General features: G+C 41.6%; 1 protein-coding gene across 1 annotated transcript in view; it reads left to right on the forward strand.

Annotated features, from left to right (window-relative positions):
• The first annotated feature begins 3,043 nt into the window (after positions 1-3,043).
• Positions 3,044-18,444, forward strand: part of LOC137646645 (galactosylgalactosylxylosylprotein 3-beta-glucuronosyltransferase P-like) — a 124,265-nt gene continuing 108,864 nt past the window's right edge. Inside the window, exon 1 of the mRNA XM_068379750.1 lies at positions 3,044-3,052. Within this exon, the coding sequence (XP_068235851.1) occupies positions 3,044-3,052 (9 nt within the window). The remainder of the gene's footprint in view (positions 3,053-18,444) is intronic.

The raw sequence follows: 18,444 nt of genomic DNA on the forward strand, positions 1-18,444 counted from the left end.
CCTCCTGAAGGCCGGGCGACGAGCCGTCTGCGGCTTCAGGCCAGAAAGTTCCCTTTTATTGGCCAGTTTCTCCATGGTTTCCTCTGCCTTCCTCGTTGGGAATAGTTGGTCTCCCCAGACAGAGCTATATTTCAACGCTCGAGCCTTCCTTTCGGGGATCTTGACCGGAAGATTCTTGAGCAGGGCGTCTCTTCTCCCCAGAACCCAGTTAGCCGAGAGAGCCAAGGACTGGAATGTCATGAACTTGAGGGCTCGGCTACCCGACTCTAGCAACTGGTTCAGAGCCTCCCGTTTTGCAGGCTCCATAGAGTCCGTAGGGATCTGGGTGCCGACCAAGGTGGTGGCCCACCAATCCAGCCAGGAAGCCACGTTCACCAGGTCCTTGGACATCTCCTCCATCATAGCTGTCTTGGGTTGGGAGAAGAATGTAGAGGCCGAGGCTGCCCTCTCGTCCGAAACGCCCTGGCACAGGATGTCGATAGATTCCGCCGTCATGCAGGGGCCACCCGTCCTGCCCTCTAAGGAGTAGTATTTAGTCTGAGATTTAAGTCCTTGCAACAGTTTAGCCGAACTATATCCCCTGGCGGAGTCGCTATTCCGTACGATAACTTTATCGATATGAGCCCTTCCGATTCCCACATTCCTGGCCTCTGGTAGGGAGAGAGAGGATTTCTTCTGGGTAGGGGCGTCGAAGAACTTATTCAGGCCAGAGGTCCATGTTTCCACTTCCTGAGGGGCGGGTTCCACCAAGCCATTGTACCCCCTGATCAAGGCTAGGACTCTCCTGTAAGCGGAGTCCTCCCCCGCCGACGTCTCACCCTCTCTTTCCTCTGACCGACGGGGAGAGGCGTGTGCACGGGAGCCTTTGTGCCGACGGGACCCTCGGTCCCTCCGCTCATCGACGTCCAGTACTTCTCTCCTCCTCGAGGTCTTTTTGGGCGAGACGGTTTCCTCCGTGAGAGCCCTCGAAGGGGATGCCCGTCCCCGTGTAGCTTCACGATGGGGGGACCTGTCGAGGCTGCCCATCCTCGAGGACGACTCCCCCCACTGGGCGGATTGAGTGTCTCTCGGACGGGACTTAGACCTGGAAGATGAAGGTGCCCGTCCCCGTGCATCTTCTCGATGGGGAGGCCTGTCGCGGCTGCCCATCCTCGATGACGAATCCCTCCGCTGGGCGGATTGATTGTCTCTCGAACGGGACTTAGGCCTGCAAGTAGTGGTCCTCCGTTCATCGGGGGACTCCCTGGCGAGGCACTTGGAGGCCCTTCTAGGAGGACTGTCTCCCTCCCGCTCTGGTGTCGCCCTAACGGGTCTGGCCAGGCCCTTCGTACCCTTGCTAGGGACGAAAACCCACATCCCCTGCGGTGATACTGGTCTCCTGCTTTTGGGTGGAGGGGAGCGGGGGCTTCTCGTGCCCCGAGAATGTGTGGGAGACCGCGAAGGGGAGTTCCTCCGCACGGAACGATCCCTCTTCCTCTTTTGACGTCTTCGACGGTCCCTGCTCGAGGAATCAGACGAGTCTCGCCCCGAGGAGTAGATCTCCTCGCAATGTCGAGACCTTGAACACGACTTTGGCTTCTTGGGGCTCCTCCGCAGCCCCGATGTAGAAGGAATTGGCCGATGATCCTGAAGTGTTGCCTTCGTCGGTAACCAGGCGGAGGGGCGAGGAACGCATGAGAAGGCCTCACTGAGCCCTTCCTCGATGTCCAGTGGGGACCTCATAGGCGTCCTTGGTAAGTCCCACGCCAAAGGGTCCTCCTGCGGGGATTCCTCTCTGCCGACGGCGCCTTCCGTAGCTGATGCCCCTGAAACAATTACCCAGGGATCTGGAGAAGAAAACGCAGCATTATTAGACCACATGGGGTCCTCTGTAGCGACGCGGCCCCTATGTGAGAGAAGCCCGTCCTTCGGAGCCCCACTACACTCACCTACAGGCGCCATCAACGCCTTAGCAAAAGACGATTCAACCACACTATCAGTCTCCCGGGAAGGATTCGCCATCCGTTTACCTTTCAAGGACTTACCTTTTCCCTTAGCTTGAGTAGGGGAAGAAGGATACACTCTACCTGCCCCTTCTCCTGCCGAAGTCGCGGGAGAAGAAACGCTTGACTTCCGTGGTGATCTCTTCGTCGCCTTCTTCTTCTTGGTGGCGAACCTCACCCACTGAACTTCACTCCATTCCGCACATTCGGGACACGTGTCCATCGAAGAACAGGCTTTGCCCCTGCACGAGGTACACAACGTATGCGGGTCTACCTCAGGCTTGGACAGGAAAGCCCCACACGCCTAACCGGCTCTAGACCCCAGGACAACGGCGAACAGGCTCCATAGCCTAAAACAAAGAATCGCAATACACAAGAACGCGAAAAAGGGGAAGTACTGAAACACTAGTAAAGCACAAGGGGTTGAAAGCTAAAGCACGAGTAAAGGCACTGAACACTTGCTAAAGAATCACGACCATGTGGGAAGCACGTGGGATCGAACAAAGGGGGTCGCACAGAGAACTAAGGAGAGCGGTGTGTGCACACAACGTGACCAGAAAACATACTGCCTAGAGTGAGACCATGGCCTCTTGGCCGACCTCGGTCATTGCCCCAGGTCATGTTCTCTTCCGCTACCAAGACGTAGGGTAAACTACGCAAAACTCTGGTCGTAAAGAGAGGAGCCACCAGTGACTCCTAAGAAAGTGTTTCGAGGTAAGTATCTGTGTTGGAACAAAGATAAATTATAAATAAGTATTCATTATTGATACAGTAAACATTTACTTACCCCTTCGTAACGTGGCATCCTGAGCAACAACATCAGGACTATCCATATGTGTAGATTAGGTAATATTTTGCAATTTCTGCAATATTATCTGAAAGAAAAAGGTAACCTTTAGATTAAAAGTAATAATTTCATTGCTCATCAAATTTAATTTTTATTCTTCCTTTGGAGGGGACAACCTTGACACCTAATTATAAAGCAATAAACTCAAGCTCCCCATATCAGGACTGTACTAATGTATGCAAGACTGACCCTTACAGTCTAGAGCGTTCAAACAATGCCTCAGGTAATGGGTGAACGTCAAATATTTTGGAGGCAAGTTATAATATTTCCTTTCAGAAAGTATCTTTTTTGCTTCTTATGTATTCCTAATCATTTAAGCGCTAATGCATATCTCTTATGGAGAAGGATCTGTTGTCATTTATAGAGAACAAGAGACGTCCACTCAAAAAATCTTTTTGCTTTAATTATACATATTAGTGTACTATTGCTTGCTCTTACTTTAACGTCATTTACTGTTATTTAAGATGTAGCCTTGTACCGAACAATTGAAGATGAAGAAATCAAACATGTTCTTCATGACCATTTGGACAAAGCACAACTAAAATGGACAAAATAAAACATAATACAGGACTCTACCCTTATACTGATAGAACACTAGTTGAACTAAACTATAAAATATATAAAAAAACAGAAACATTACATCTAGATGTAAGTATAAATAGGCCTACTACTTTTTTTATTTGTTCTTACACAAATGCAAACCAGAGTCTTTGAAATGTAGTATGACTTCCGCAAACCTGGAATGGCAGTTTAAACTTTTTACGAGATCAACAGATTTGCTGCCGGGTAGAGGGCAGAACAACCTTTACTTTGAATCTGGCTACAGTTCAGTACAGACGATTCCTTTGCTGGCTCTAACTTGGCCCTTTGATCTTTCTTCATTCTCTTTTCAAAGTAATAACCGTTTGCTGTTTTGGCTGTTCATGAAGACTCCACGTGCAGACATGCGGCCGTGTTCTGGGAAATCTGGTTGGAATTGTGGACGGTCCACAAAGAAGTCTAAAGTGGGTCCCCAACCACTAGATATTTTCAGCAGGAGACATAACTGTTTACAGTCATCCCCCTGACATGAGTGTAGGGTTTGACATCCTCTGTAGCCTAGTTGGTCGAGTTTAGGAAGAAGAAACCTAAGAGGGATTCTTCAGCATCGGACTTCATAACACCTAACCTAATACCGGAGAAAACAAAAGCTCCTTCTTTTCTTCGACTTCCTTTAGGGCCGAGTCCTTCGGAAGCATTCGTAAGGAGGAAGAAGCCCCAGCATTGCCCATCCAAACATGCTTTGAAGGAGCCAGAAGTATCACTTTCCCTAGTGAACGTAATACTCTACTGCCTCTCTCTCTCGCTCTCTCTCTCTCTCTCTCTCAAAGTACGCCTATCGCTGTGCTGCTTGACGACGACCTTTGCAAGGACAAGGACCTACAGTAGTTGTGGTTTTCCTTTGAAATCGACAGCACCCTATCAGTGGAGAAACTTCTTGAAGTGTTAACTGACATTAGGACTCCAAAGTCTTGCCTTGCTGGGCCCTTCTATTCGGCTGTTCCACCTAGAGGATCGACATGGCATAGCAACCTTTGACGAGTCCTGCTGCTAAGGAAGAAATTACGTCTCCACCCGACGCAGTTGTGGTGCCGCCAGTTCCAAAATCCTCAACATCTATGAAGAAAGGTCAGTGGGAGCTAAAACACGTACACGTTCGCGTATCCCTCCCACCCGACCTGTGTCTTCTTCCTTTCCTGTTGATGAACCTTCGGACATGATGCTTGCAGCCAAGAAGAGGAATAAGAGGTCACAGAATTCTAGGAGACAAATCGACTGATCTCTCCTCACATACGCGTGGGAGAAGCGTTGCAGAGACAACTCAACTTAGACTGGGAAGGTGTTTCCCTACGAGGTACAAGAGCTCGACATTTGGTCTCATAAAGGACCCTGCAAGTGCAATGCTGGTCAAGATATTGGCCATCACCCTCGCACCCATCCCTCTCCTAGATGTTCGCATAATGCATCGATTTTCCCCTCTTCCAGCTGCAATAAGTCAAGCCATTGGTCAACGTGGCAGGGGCATGGAGCTGAGAGTTGGATGTGGCAAATCCTCAGTTACCGATATTGCCTTTCTTTCATCGGCTCTCGTCCGGCAATCACTCGTTCTCCGACGAAATTCCTATCGTATTCTCTGTTAAGAGAATAGAGGGAAAACAAAAATGATACAGAATTTTGAGCCAAAAGTGAGTGTCGTGCTGACAGACAGGTGGGCATTGAACCCATCAATACTGTAGTCATAACTATCTTGTAAAATTTCCATAGCCATTCAACCTTTGCTGGAGGCATCCTCCTATTAGGGTTGTGGTGGCCGATATGGTAATGTCCCTGACTGCTGATCGCCAGACTGGGGTTCAAGTCCCGCTCCAACTCGTTAGTTCCTTTGGTCACTTCAACCTCACCATCCTTGTGAGCTAAGGATGGGGGTGGTTGGGGGAGCCCATAGGTCTATTTTCTGAGTCATCTGCAGCCATTGCCAGGGCCTCCTTGGTCCTACCTTCGGTTGAGAAGGGGCTTGGGTGCTGTTCATATGTATATATGGTCAGTCTCTAGGGCATTGTACTGCTTGATAGGGCAATGTCAAGTCCCTTTCCTCTGCATTCATGAGCAGCTTTTAAACCTTTAAAGGATGATAGATCATATTTGTGTAAGAACAATCTAACTTACTATGCCCTAGGTTAGGTTAGGTGGGAATCCAATGCAAAGTAAGGACCCAATAACAGGGTTAATGTACATTAAGGACCCAGTGTCTGGGTTAGGTTACATTCAAGCCCTATAAATATCCACCGTACTGTACACAGTATCTATATAAATTATGGACCAGCATATAACTTTACCCATTAACGATTCAGTGATATTAAGATGTTTGAAGGAGTAAGAATGCATAATCTTAGGTCTTTTTAAATAAGTGGAGGGTGGCAGGAGGCATAGGCCATATTTTCAGGAAATAAATGACAAAGTGCCCTAGGTTAGGTTCATGGGGAACATGAGGTTTCAATGCTTAATAATGACGACACACATTAACCTATCCACAACGTTACTGTTTACATACATGAATAATGATGGGTTGTCTCCAGAATTAAGAGGTTATCACATATTTAGGAACTGGCAAATAAGGAGGTCGAGGATGATAACGGGGGTTCAGGCCAAAGCTCTGGACCAAGTAACGGCAAGTCTCTTGAAAACTTACACGTACCATCGCAAGTAAATATTGAAACCTTATGTTCTCCACCTTAACATAACCTACGATACACTGTCCTTACCTATCATATAGTATTAACCTTCTGCTATTCCCTACTCACTAAAACTGATCTAAGATGCCTTGATCTTACTGAGTGAGGTATCTCTGACCATCATACAGTGAATGTATGCTAAAAGAAGAGGTAGAACTCTTGGTTTTACATTGTAATACAATATCAACTAGGACATTGGAATGTATTTCGTTAAATATATTTCTAGAAAACATACCATTAGATTTTGGTAATATTTCAATAGAGTCCTTAATGGTTTTTGCTCCACCGTGCGCTCGCTTCACTCACAAAAAAGAAAAAATTAAGCTCCTATGTACTAGCAAGCGGTAATTGCTGGGTGGAACTCTATCGAAACATTACCAGTTTTTTCTTTAAACTTAGTGTGAAATATGATACTACGAAGATAGTTTTACAAATTAAGGGGGTGTATGTATGATAGCGGCCACCTGTATGTATGATGATGGCTAAGAATACAACAGTATAAAGGGGAATTGCAAGGGGCGTTAGCCCCTGTCAGGGAAGTAAGTGAGAACACGGCTTGTAAGTTAGGTTAGGGGGGGGAGGGAATTTTAGGTTAGCTAGTGGGATGTCCATTTTTAATGCACGCTGGAGGAACTGGCCGCTGGGGGTGTATGTATGATAGCGGCCACCTGAATGTATAACGACAGCTAAGAATACGGCAGTGTAGGGGGTTGCGGGAGGAGGGATTAGCCCCCTGTTAAGTAAGTAGGTAAGGACACAGCTTGTAGGTTAGGTTAGGGGGAGGGAAGTTCAGGTTAGTTGATGTCCGTTTTTAATGCATGCTGGAGCAACTGGCCGCTGATATACAAAGGCCCCAAATTATGAAATATTGTAATTTAGTAGGTGGAAGTAAACATAAGGTTTTTATTTAGTCTTAGGGTGAGCTAAAGCTACGGCCATCTAAGAGGTGGTCGTAGGGACACCACAGTAGGTAGGTAGATAAGGATAAAACTCCTAGGTTAGGTGGGGAACCTTAGGCCAGATGATGTTCCTCTGTATCCATTTTAAAATGCAGTTTTTTTATATAACTTTTGGAATTATGATATCTAGCATTTTGTAAATTTGTTTCCCATAATTATCTGCATAAGAAGAGTTGAAAGTACTTAATACACCACGAACAGTAATTTTCTTCATTACGAATATTGTAATACAATAAATATTTGCGAAATTAATTACAGACTGTATTTCACAGCCAACTACATAACCTCCTGTAGGATAAATGAAGATGTGGTTTTTAGCTCCTTATGAAATAACTTTTGTAATTTCCTGGTATTTTTCTACAATTCAACAAAAAAAATTATTTTCCTTCATTAAAGTTTCTTTCTAGAGAAATTACGTTTCTTCCCTATTCAACTACACAATAAATAACACGAAGCATTACTTTAAAAATTCACTTTACTTAATTTCAAAGAAATATTTAATCAAACAAACTTTCAAAACTGTATTTTTAATACAGATGATTGACAGTTCACCCAAGCCACTTCGAAATGAATATTGGCGCCACGGTCGATTGATGACAATAAGCTGTGTTTTACAATTAATTAAGGAATAAAACCATAAATACCTTTAAGACAATATACAAGACAATGAAAATCTATTAATAAGAAGGTTAAAACACTAAAATTCAATTAATAAGAAGCAGAATTGACTTACATAAGAATAGAAAGTAGTTTTGTTTTGAATTCACGGCTATCCGGCAGGCCTCAGCTGCACCACCCAAGCTACGTGTTTGCTCAAATAAAGGTGTTTCCTTTGTAACGGCTCTTCTCAAATAAGGATTTAGGTATCATTTTTTAGTTATTAATCACGTTTTTTGGTTTGTTTTAACTTTTTCATATATTATAATTGAGTTCATTCTTTTCATCAATAAATTGAATATGTTTTTACTTCGTTGCGTAGGTGGTTTGCATTTTATCATGATGTGCATCTATGTATAGGCCTACATGTACAAACATACACAAAATTATATATATATATATATATATATATATATATATATATATATATATATATATATATATATATATATATATATATATATATATATATATATATATATATATATATCCTATATACATATGCATATGTAGTATATAAATATACAGTATATATATTTATATATATATATATATATATATATATATATATATATATATATATATATATATATATATATATATATATATATATATATATATATATATGCATATATAAATGCATATATATATATATATATATATATATATATATATATATATATATATATATATATATATATATATATATATATATATATATATATATATATATATAAATGCATATATATATATATATATATATATATATATATATATATATATATATATATATATATATATATATATATATATATATATATATATATATGTGTGTGTGTGTATATTTACATATATACATATGCATATATATGTATACATATATACATATGCATATATATATATATATATATATATATATATATATATATATATATATATATATATATATATATATATATATATATATATATACATATATATGTATATATATATATATATATATATATATATATATATATATATATATATATGTGTGTGTGTGTGTGTGTGTGTGTGTGTGTGTGTGTGTGTGTGTGTGTGTGTGTATCTGTGTAATACATATATAGCCTACATTTCTATGTACGTATGTACTAGATTAGATTACTGTTTCCATTTCCTGTCGATCTCTCGACTACTTCTATATTTCTTTTCTTCTTCTGTTACATAGTGTTGCTCTTTTACTTTAAATTCATATTTTTCAAGGTTTCATAAACAGATATTGTTTCTATATTTTTATTATGTATCTGAAACGAAAGATTGCAATAGATTTCTTTTACTCTTACAGGTTTTAAGTAAATCATCTTATTTCTATCTTTCGAAAAAGATGTTTACTTTTTTACTGAAACAGGATTGTTAATATTTGATACACGGAGATTTTAGCATTGGCGTTTTTCAAATATAGCATAAATATGAGTTGTTTCTTGAATTAGTTTTAGCTTCATTTTATAATAAAAACTATACTTTCTCTTACTGTTGGGTTCAGCAAATGTTTTTATGTTGAACAGGCAGACATAAGTCTTTCTATATATATATATATATATATATATATATATATATATATATATATATATATATATATATATATATATATATATATATATGAAATATCTGTTTTGATTTTGTTAATGTTTTTTTAAGTATTTTAATTGTTCATAATTTCTCAGATTATTTATTTAGTTCCTTATTTCCTTTCCTCACTGTGCAATTTTTCCCTGTTGGAGCACTTGGGCTTATAGAATCTGGCTTTTCCAACTAAGGTTGTAGCTTAGCAAGTAATAATAATAATAATAATAATAATAATAATAATAATAATAATAATAATAATAATAATAATAATAATAATAATAATAATACAACGATTTCACAGAGATATTATGATGATAAATATCCTCATTAAGAAATAAAACGCAGAGAGAGAGAGAGAGAGAGAGAGAGAGAGAGAGAGAGAGAGAGAGAGAGAGAGAGAGAGAGAGAGAGAGAGAGACTACGTTCTCAATAACTGGTAGCAAAAGATGCTATGATTATGAATAATAATATTTAAGCTGGGAAAGAAAAGTATTTATAATTGGATCATACAATGTATGAATATTCATTGAATAAGCTTTTTTAATATATTATTATTAAATGCTAAGCTACAACCCTAGTTGGAAAAGCAGGATGCTATAAGCCCAGGGGTCCCAACAGGGAAGATAGCCCAGTGAGGGCAATGATAATTATGCAAGTTTAAGAAAATTATTTTAGAACTAACAAATTTGAGAAATCTTTGATCAGTCAAATATATTCGAGACCGTATTGATCAACAACAACAACAACATATTTTCTTTTTCCTTGTTTCCTTTCCTCACTGGGCTATTTTCCCTGTTGGAGCCCCTGGGCTTATAGCATTCTGCTTTTCCAGCTAGGGTTGTAGCTTAGCAATTTATAGTAATGACTAGGGCTGTAGCTTAGTAATTTATAATAATAACAACAACAACAACAACAACAACAATGATAATAATAATCATCATCATCATCATCTCCTCTTACGCCTATTAACGCAAAGGGCCTCGGTTAGATTTCGCCAGTCGTCTCTATCTTGAGCTTTTAATTCAATACTTCTCCAGTCATCATCTCCTACTTCACGCTGCATAGTCCTCAGTCATGTAGGCCTGTGTCTTCCAATTCTTCTTGTAGTTTGTGGGGCCCAGTTGAAATTTTGGTGAACTAATCTCTCTTGGGGAGTGCGAAGAACATGGTAATAATAATAATAATAATAATAATAATAATAATAATAATAATAATAATAATAATAATAATAATAATAATAATAATAATAATGATAATTATTATTATTATTATTATTATCATTATTATTATTATTATTAATATTATTGGAAAAGCAGGATACTATAAACCCCAAGGCTCCAACAGGGAAAAATAGCCCTGTGAGGAAAGGAAATAAACTACATGAGAAGTGAGGAGTTATTAAAATGAAATATTCTAAGATCAGTAATAACATTAAAATAGATCTTTCATATAATTATAAAAACTTCAACAAAAATAATCATAGAACATTAAAAAACTATCAATGGGAGAAAAGGTTTGAAGTATGAGGACTGCAAAAAGATAACGTTTTTAAACGAATGTATAAATACATATATTAGAAAAAACATACTCTATTAAAATTTAGATAAAAGTGAATAGACAAGACATTTTGTGTGGTGCTAGGAGCAGACTTGTTATCACCAGAAATTCCTTATAAGAGTATGGCTAACTGCAACCATGTGTAACGCAAGGACTGTATAAACACTACATACACACACACACACACACACACACACACACACACACACACACACACACACACAACGTATGCCCTTAAGAGAGAGAAAATGTATTTCGTAAATCAAGAGAAATGAAGGACTCCCATCATGAAAAGATTATGAATAATCTTTACGTTCATGGTGTCGTAATTTTTATGATATCTGGCGCCATTCACAAGATGTTTACGATATGTTTTGACAAATTTGTCTGGGAGGGCACTCAGTGCAGTCAAATCAAAGTTTATGGTCGGTCTATATATAAACTTATAAATTTAAGACCTTCGTCAATTGGGAGACTTCAAATATTGCAAGAGTAAAAGTAAAAAGATTTTCGTAATTCAACCTTATAAATATAATTTGCTTTGACGGATTTGTTTGAGAATATCGCTCGTAAAATAAAACTTTATGGTCGGTCTAAATATAAACTCATAAACTCTAAACCTACATCAATAAGAAGAATCAAGATGTTAAAAGGGTAAAATATAGGTTTTGCATGATTTACGTAACCTAACCTTATAAATGCGATTTGTTTTGACGAATTTATTTGAAAATATAGTTCGTCAAATCAGACTCTATAGTTGTTCTATATTTGTTAATTTATAAAATTAAAACCTACAACAATAAGACTAGGGATATCACAAGAGTAAAATATAGGTTTTGTATGATTTACGTAACCTAATCTTAAAGAAGTATATAAAAAATAAAGACAAATTGTAATGCAAAGGAAAATGCAAAACCCAACTAGCGGTAACGTCTCAAATCTCAAGGTTGTTGTGGAGACGAAAACACGAAGCCTTACTTGGTGGTGATGTAAGACACATGCACGAGACTGTAAACAAGACTAAAAAATGTCTTCTTCATTAAATGCATTTCAAAATTAGATTACTTTACAATGTACAAAAGCTTGTAAAGTGCAACTAAAGCTTCTTAAGTATAAATATTTGTATACTCAATAAAACTGCTGAGTAGTTAATGATTTTAGATTAGGCCTATCTACGCAAGAAATGGTAAATAATCTATATGAACAAACCAACGGTGCAATACGTAGTATAACTACAGAATACAATAAACAGAGGAGCAAGACTGATCAAAGGTGTCCCACCCCGAGAAAGGATCACTCCTACACTAATTGATTTACAATGGCTGCCTATTAAAGCGAAAATTGAGTTTAAAATGTGTACAATAACCCACCAAGTTATCAGAGCAAGACGTCCTAAAATATCTAAGAGAATTGTTGCATATTGTGCAATATGCAGCCAGCAAATCGTGTCGACACGAGAATAGTTCCAAGTGGTTTAAAAGCTTTAAATGTTTAAAGGCGCTCATGAATGGCAGAGGGAAGGAACAGTGACATTGCTCTAGCAAGCAAGACAATGTCCTAGAGACTGACAATATTATGATCAGCGCCCAAGCCCCCTCTCCACCCAAGCTAGGAGCAAGGAGGGGCCAGGCATTGGCTGCTGATGGCTCAGCAGATAGACCTATAGACCCAAAACCCTCATTCTTAGCTCACAAGGATGGTGAGATTATAGCGATCAAAGGACCTAACGAGTTTCAGCGGGACTTGAATCCCAGTCTGGCATTCACCAGGCAAGGACGCTACCACCTGGCCACCATAGAACTGGGATAGTGGAAAATGCTATCATAAGTGACAAGTGATACGAAGCGAGTTATTAAAAGATTTAACCAAGAATTAATCGAAGTTGAAATAACAGAGAGAACACTTTAGTTATATACATATGTACTTCAAGAGAAAACTGCTCAGAAGAGACTTTATACCTGGTATTAGATGTATGTGATTATCATAAACACTTAAAATTACCTATTTAACGAACTTGTATATCCTATAAAAAGTAAATTCACCAATGAATTATAGTAAATACTATTGTACCGAGCCATCAAAAATTACTTCTAAATAGTTAGATACATATGCACACGTACACACACACACACACACACACACGCACACACACACACACACACGGATTCAACTCTTACCACCTCCTGGTTCGGCAATGGTGGTTTCTGAGTGTATCTCTCGCCGTACCTCTCTCATCAAAGTAAGACTATATATATATATATATATATATATATATATATATATATATATATATATATATATATATATATATATGAGCTAAGCACAGTCAGGTTGTTACTTTGTGGAATAAGTGAATGTCAACAGATATCTTCTTTGTTAAAGGAAAGACGGTTATAATGTGGCGTGGGATGCCACTTTGAGAATGTCGTTATCGGCTTGGCTTTTAGGCACTCGAAAATGTTCGTTAAAAGTTAGCGTCACCAAAATCTCTCTCTATTGGTTCTTTTAAGACTTTCGGGTCAGCACAGCCAATCATCGATCAGGCCATAGAAAGGCCAAGCTGGGCGATTGAACTGCCCATAGTTTTTTAGTCAGTTAGAGTTGGGAGGCTCGAGTGTATAGACCTAACGTCCAGGTCACGGGTGCCAGTATGAGTGCCAACCAGTACCATTTCTCTGAGGGCTCTTTTTCTTAGTAAAGTAACGTAATGATAATTAAGGGCCGCCCTTGTAGCTTAAATAGAATATAGCAGCTGTGGAAAATTAACAATTCGATTATCATTTGTGCATGTCCCTCTCTCCTAATAATGTTAACCCATAAATGAAGTGTCTCTATCTTTGTTTCCCCAAGACGTGAAGTTGAACCCCCCCTTAATACGACCTAAATCGGGTCATATTAAATGGTGTCAGGTGTTGTGGGGTAATTAACAAATTAGCGTCTGTGCTAAGTGATTTTAGCCGACGTGAGATTTTTGATAAAGTTGAAACAAAAGAGACTAGTGACAATGGTTAACACGAGAAGTTCGACGTCGAGTGGAGGTGACGAAAACAGAGAGGGAGGGGAAAGGAATGACGCAGCTATTGTAGAATCGGTACTCGGGGAAGAGAATTTGGGAACAGGCGCACCAATACTCATACAAACACTCATGCACGAATTGGCGGAAATACGTAGATACATGCAGAAAGATCAGAACAATAGAAGTGACATTACAACCTCAACTCGGTCGGAAATTGACGCAGGACCTTCAATAGAACCAGTGCGAGCGCGTGATCTTCTGGTACCAACGATTCCGATTGTCGAGTTCAATGATTCCCAACCCGCTGAGGGATACTTTTCAATTGAAGCCTTCTTGACGGTGGTAGAGGAGGCTACTGCAGGATGGTCCGATAGACATTGGATTATACTGGCCACCCAGAAGATAACCGGGGCAGCAGCCGACAAGTTACTAGGATGGAGGGGTCGGCCAACGGACTGGGAGTCCTTCAAAAACGAACTCTTGAAACGGTTTGGCCTCGCTGAAACTGAGAAGACGACCCTGTGGCAGAAGTACCAGCCAACCTTGCGGGCAGGAGAATCCCTCTCGTGTTTCGTCGCACGGATGTCTAGAGATTTAAATAGTTTCGCTCCGGAAAGCTGTAAGGACCCAGGATGGCGAGAAAGATACTGCAAACAGAAACTGATGGAAGCGCTCCCCTTGTCAGTCACGGCCGCCCTACAAGTTCCCGGGCAGTCCTTGTACGATGTCCTTCCTACCGTACAGGCAGCGCTGCGCGTATACAGGGAACGACGAGCAGGGGAAGGGGCGAACCAGTGGCCGACATCCACGATAGCTGCAGCCCAGACGGTGAGGCAGCCCGACACCCAGCCGGCTTTGACAGCCTCCCAGGGGCGGGGTACCCGTAGCAGTGGACCTCGAAGAGGCAGGGGTCCGAGAAGTGGGGATGCAGTGAATGGCAGTTGTTGGAACTGTGGGGGAAGGGGGCACCTCCGAGCTGTATGCCCCACCGGCGAGCAGCGGCGGTGTTTTGGATGCCATGCCACAGACCACCTACTGAACAGCTGTCCAAAAAACGGCGTCGGCTCAAGGGATCACGTTCCCCCTTCACCAACCAGAGGAAGGGGAAGACAACGCGGGAGGGGCACCAACGGTCCCGCGGGCCGTCTGTCCGAACCGCCAGTACCGAAGACAGAAGAGCCAAGGAGTCAAACGTCACCCCCCAGTGTGACGTCGGGGGAGGACAGTCAGTACCCCAGCCAGCAGTAAGGGATACCCCCGGGTCAGCGAGCGCGACTTCCCCGGGAGTGCCAGAGCGGGTTCGGGAGGTAGAGCAGCCGTCTCCCACCGCCGCTCCCACACATGCAAGCAGGAATGCGGTCCCCGTTCTTAGAGTAGAGCTGGGATCGGGTATCCAACGCGCTCTGCTTGATTCCGGGGCCAGTGTCTCCCTTATGGAAGAACATTTGGCGACGGATGCCATACAGACATCGAAGGAATACCTGGTGTTGTACACAGCTGGGGGTCACAAACTGATGACCCGACGTATCGTTAGACAGAGATTCATCCTTCAAGGTCGAGAAGTGACCCATGCCTTCTATGTCATTCCGACATTAAATATGGGGGATATTCCCATTATCCTGGGAATCGATTTCATCAAGGAGAAACAAATGACAATACGGGGCCCCGATGGGGAGGGGCTGGAAGTGAGGTGGAAAGTGGGACCAGGAGAAGAGACAGAGATACCAGTTATGGGGGAAACTCGGCCACAAGTCAGGGTCGCCCTCACTGCTAAGGGGACAGCAGGGGCGGTTCCTGCCGGGCCGGAGGCAGGTGAATCAATCCCCCCTCCTCCCTCTACTCCCTATCAGTGGCACCCGCACCGGAAATGCGCGAAGGTGACCTCGTATACGTGAAACCACATCAAAAGTGGAAGGATTTCATGTATCCAGGGGTCTCCACCGTTACCGAAGGAAAGGTTGAAATTCCCTTTATGAATGTAAGTACCCAGTGGTTCCGCTTAGGCACTGAGTCGGTCTGCGACCTTGAGTTATGTTCATTTGTGACAGCCGAACGGACACTGGCGACCTTGTCTTTCCATGGTCAAGGTCCCGGTCCGGAAAGGCTGAGAAAGCTCCGTCAAACAGCTATTGGAGCGACACCAATTAATTATTATAAGAGAGTAGGAGATATTGTAGAGAATTTTGAGGACGTAATTACAGTTGGAGATGAAACCCCAGGGAGAATTGCTAAGTTTCCATTTAACATCGAGACTGGCAGCCACCCCCCAATTCGTTCTAAACCTTATAGGACTCCCGTCTGTCATGTAGAGGCAATTGAAAGAGAAATAAATAAATTAAAAGAGCAAGGTACGATTCGAGAAAGCGAGTCCCCCTGGGCTTCTCCAATTGTAATGGTTCGTAAGAAGGATGGTTCTTTTCGATTATGCGTAGATTATAGGAGGATAAATGCTGCTACCAAGGATAATGCATACCCTTTGCCCTCTATCGAGGAACTGTTACTTAAAGTCAGGGAAAGCAGGTTTTTTTCTACTTTAGATTTAAAGTCCGGATATCACCAAATTCCCTTAGCTGAAGAGAGTAAAGAAAAGACGGCCTTTATAGCAAATGATCAGTTGCTTGAGTATAATTATCTCCCTTTCGGATTAAAGAATGCTCCTGCCCATTTTTCTCGTGTGATGATGTCTGTATTAGCTTCATTGCTAGGACATAGTGTTTTTGTCTATTTGGATGATATAATTGTAATTGGGGCTACGGCAGACGAGCATGAAAAAAATCTTATACAAGTGTTAGAAGCTTTGAGATGTCAGGGGATGAAGATTAATTTAGACAAATGTAAATTTTTTCAACAAGAGGTAGAATTTTTGGGGCACATAGTAACGCCCGAAGGCCTAAGGCCTTGTGCCGATAAAGTAGCTGCAATCAAGGAATTCCCAGAGCCAAGAAACGCTAAGGAAGTAGCCAGTTTTCTCGGGCTCGCTGGCTATTACCGTAAGTTTATACAGAACTTCGGTCACATAGCACGACCGCTAGATTCATTGAGGAAGCGGCCTGAATTTCAGTGAGGAGAAAGAGAAAAAACTGCTTTTCAGACATTAAAGAATGCACTCACGAGCGACGAACTTCTGGCTTATCCAAGGTTCGATCGGCCATTTTTAGTAACGACCGACGCGAGTCAGATCGCGATCGGCGGAGTCATTTCTCAGGTTGATGATGAAGGGAATGAGAGGCCTATTTGTTTCGCTTCACGGGCTTTAAAGGGACCAGAGGTTAGGTACAGTACCTTCGATAGGGAGGCATTGGCAATTCTATGGATGCTGGAGAGACACCGCTACTTCTTGCTTGGGCATAAAATTAAAATAAATACAGATCATCGGCCGTTGCGAGACTTGTTTAAAAAAGGGGAATTAAATACTCGGCAAGCTCGGTGGATTGAGCGGTTGTTAGAGTTTGATATTGCAAATTTCGAGCATATTTCGGGGAAGTCAAATAAAGTAGCAGACGCTCTCTCCAGGACCGCCATAGCGGCTGTAACAACTAGGTCGGCAAGGCGGAAGGGAAAACAACAGGAGAGTTCGGGGTCAAATACACCTGTGGGAGGAGGGCATAGAAAACGGGAAGAACTTGGCAACTCTAGTGTGAGAGAGAGAGAGGACGAGGGCTGTCCGGAGAAGGTGGATGTTGGAAGTTCCACGGGGGGAACTCAGAGAGAATGTCCCGTGAATGAGTGTGTGATCGATTTGTGTGGCTGGAGTGTGGGTGAGCTCGTTGCAGGACAAAAATCTGAACCTTGGATCGAACAGGTCAAGAGGTGCGTGAGAGATGCGAGTAGCAAACTCCCGGATTTCTTGCGCATGCGACGAGATGAGTTCTTCATCGAAGACGATATCCTATTTTATAAGCATGAAAAGAGACCGGGAGATATCCGATCTCGCGTTGTTCTCCCTTCCTCTTTGATAGAGAAAGCCATCCATGTAATTCATGTAAGTCCTTACGCAGGACATGTAGGTATAGAGAGAGCCTTGAGAAGGGCCAGAGAGTCATTTTTTTGGATAGGGATGAAAAAAGACATTGTTAGGTTTATTAATAAGTGCCATGTGTGTAACACTATGCGGAACCACAACCATGTGATCCCGAAGGCCAGAACATGGTCAATAGTGCCTGTTAAGTTTAATAGAGTGCATATGGACGTTTTGGGTCCATTTCCCCCCGGTGACGGGCAGTTTAAGTACGTGTGTGTGTTTGTAGATGCATTCACACGCTTCACACACACGTATGCAATGGTGGACAAAACCGCAGTGTCGGTTGCGAAGGCGTTGTGCTCCTTCATAGTGAGGTACGGATGTCCACGTACATTGATAAGTGACAATGGTCGAGAGTTTGTCAATGAAGTGTGTAAGGGGGTAACCCAGATCATGAACATAAATCATTTCACGATCGCCTCTTATCGGCCATCAGCAAATGGGCTCGTCGAGTCCCATAACCGAGAGGTGACAAATATCTTAAGGTATCTTGTGGGGGACAATCCAAACCAGTGGGTGGAAATGTTG

This window comes from Palaemon carinicauda, chromosome 9, assembly GCF_036898095.1.
Source record: "Palaemon carinicauda isolate YSFRI2023 chromosome 9, ASM3689809v2, whole genome shotgun sequence".
Lineage (NCBI taxonomy): Eukaryota > Metazoa > Arthropoda > Malacostraca > Decapoda > Palaemonidae > Palaemon > Palaemon carinicauda.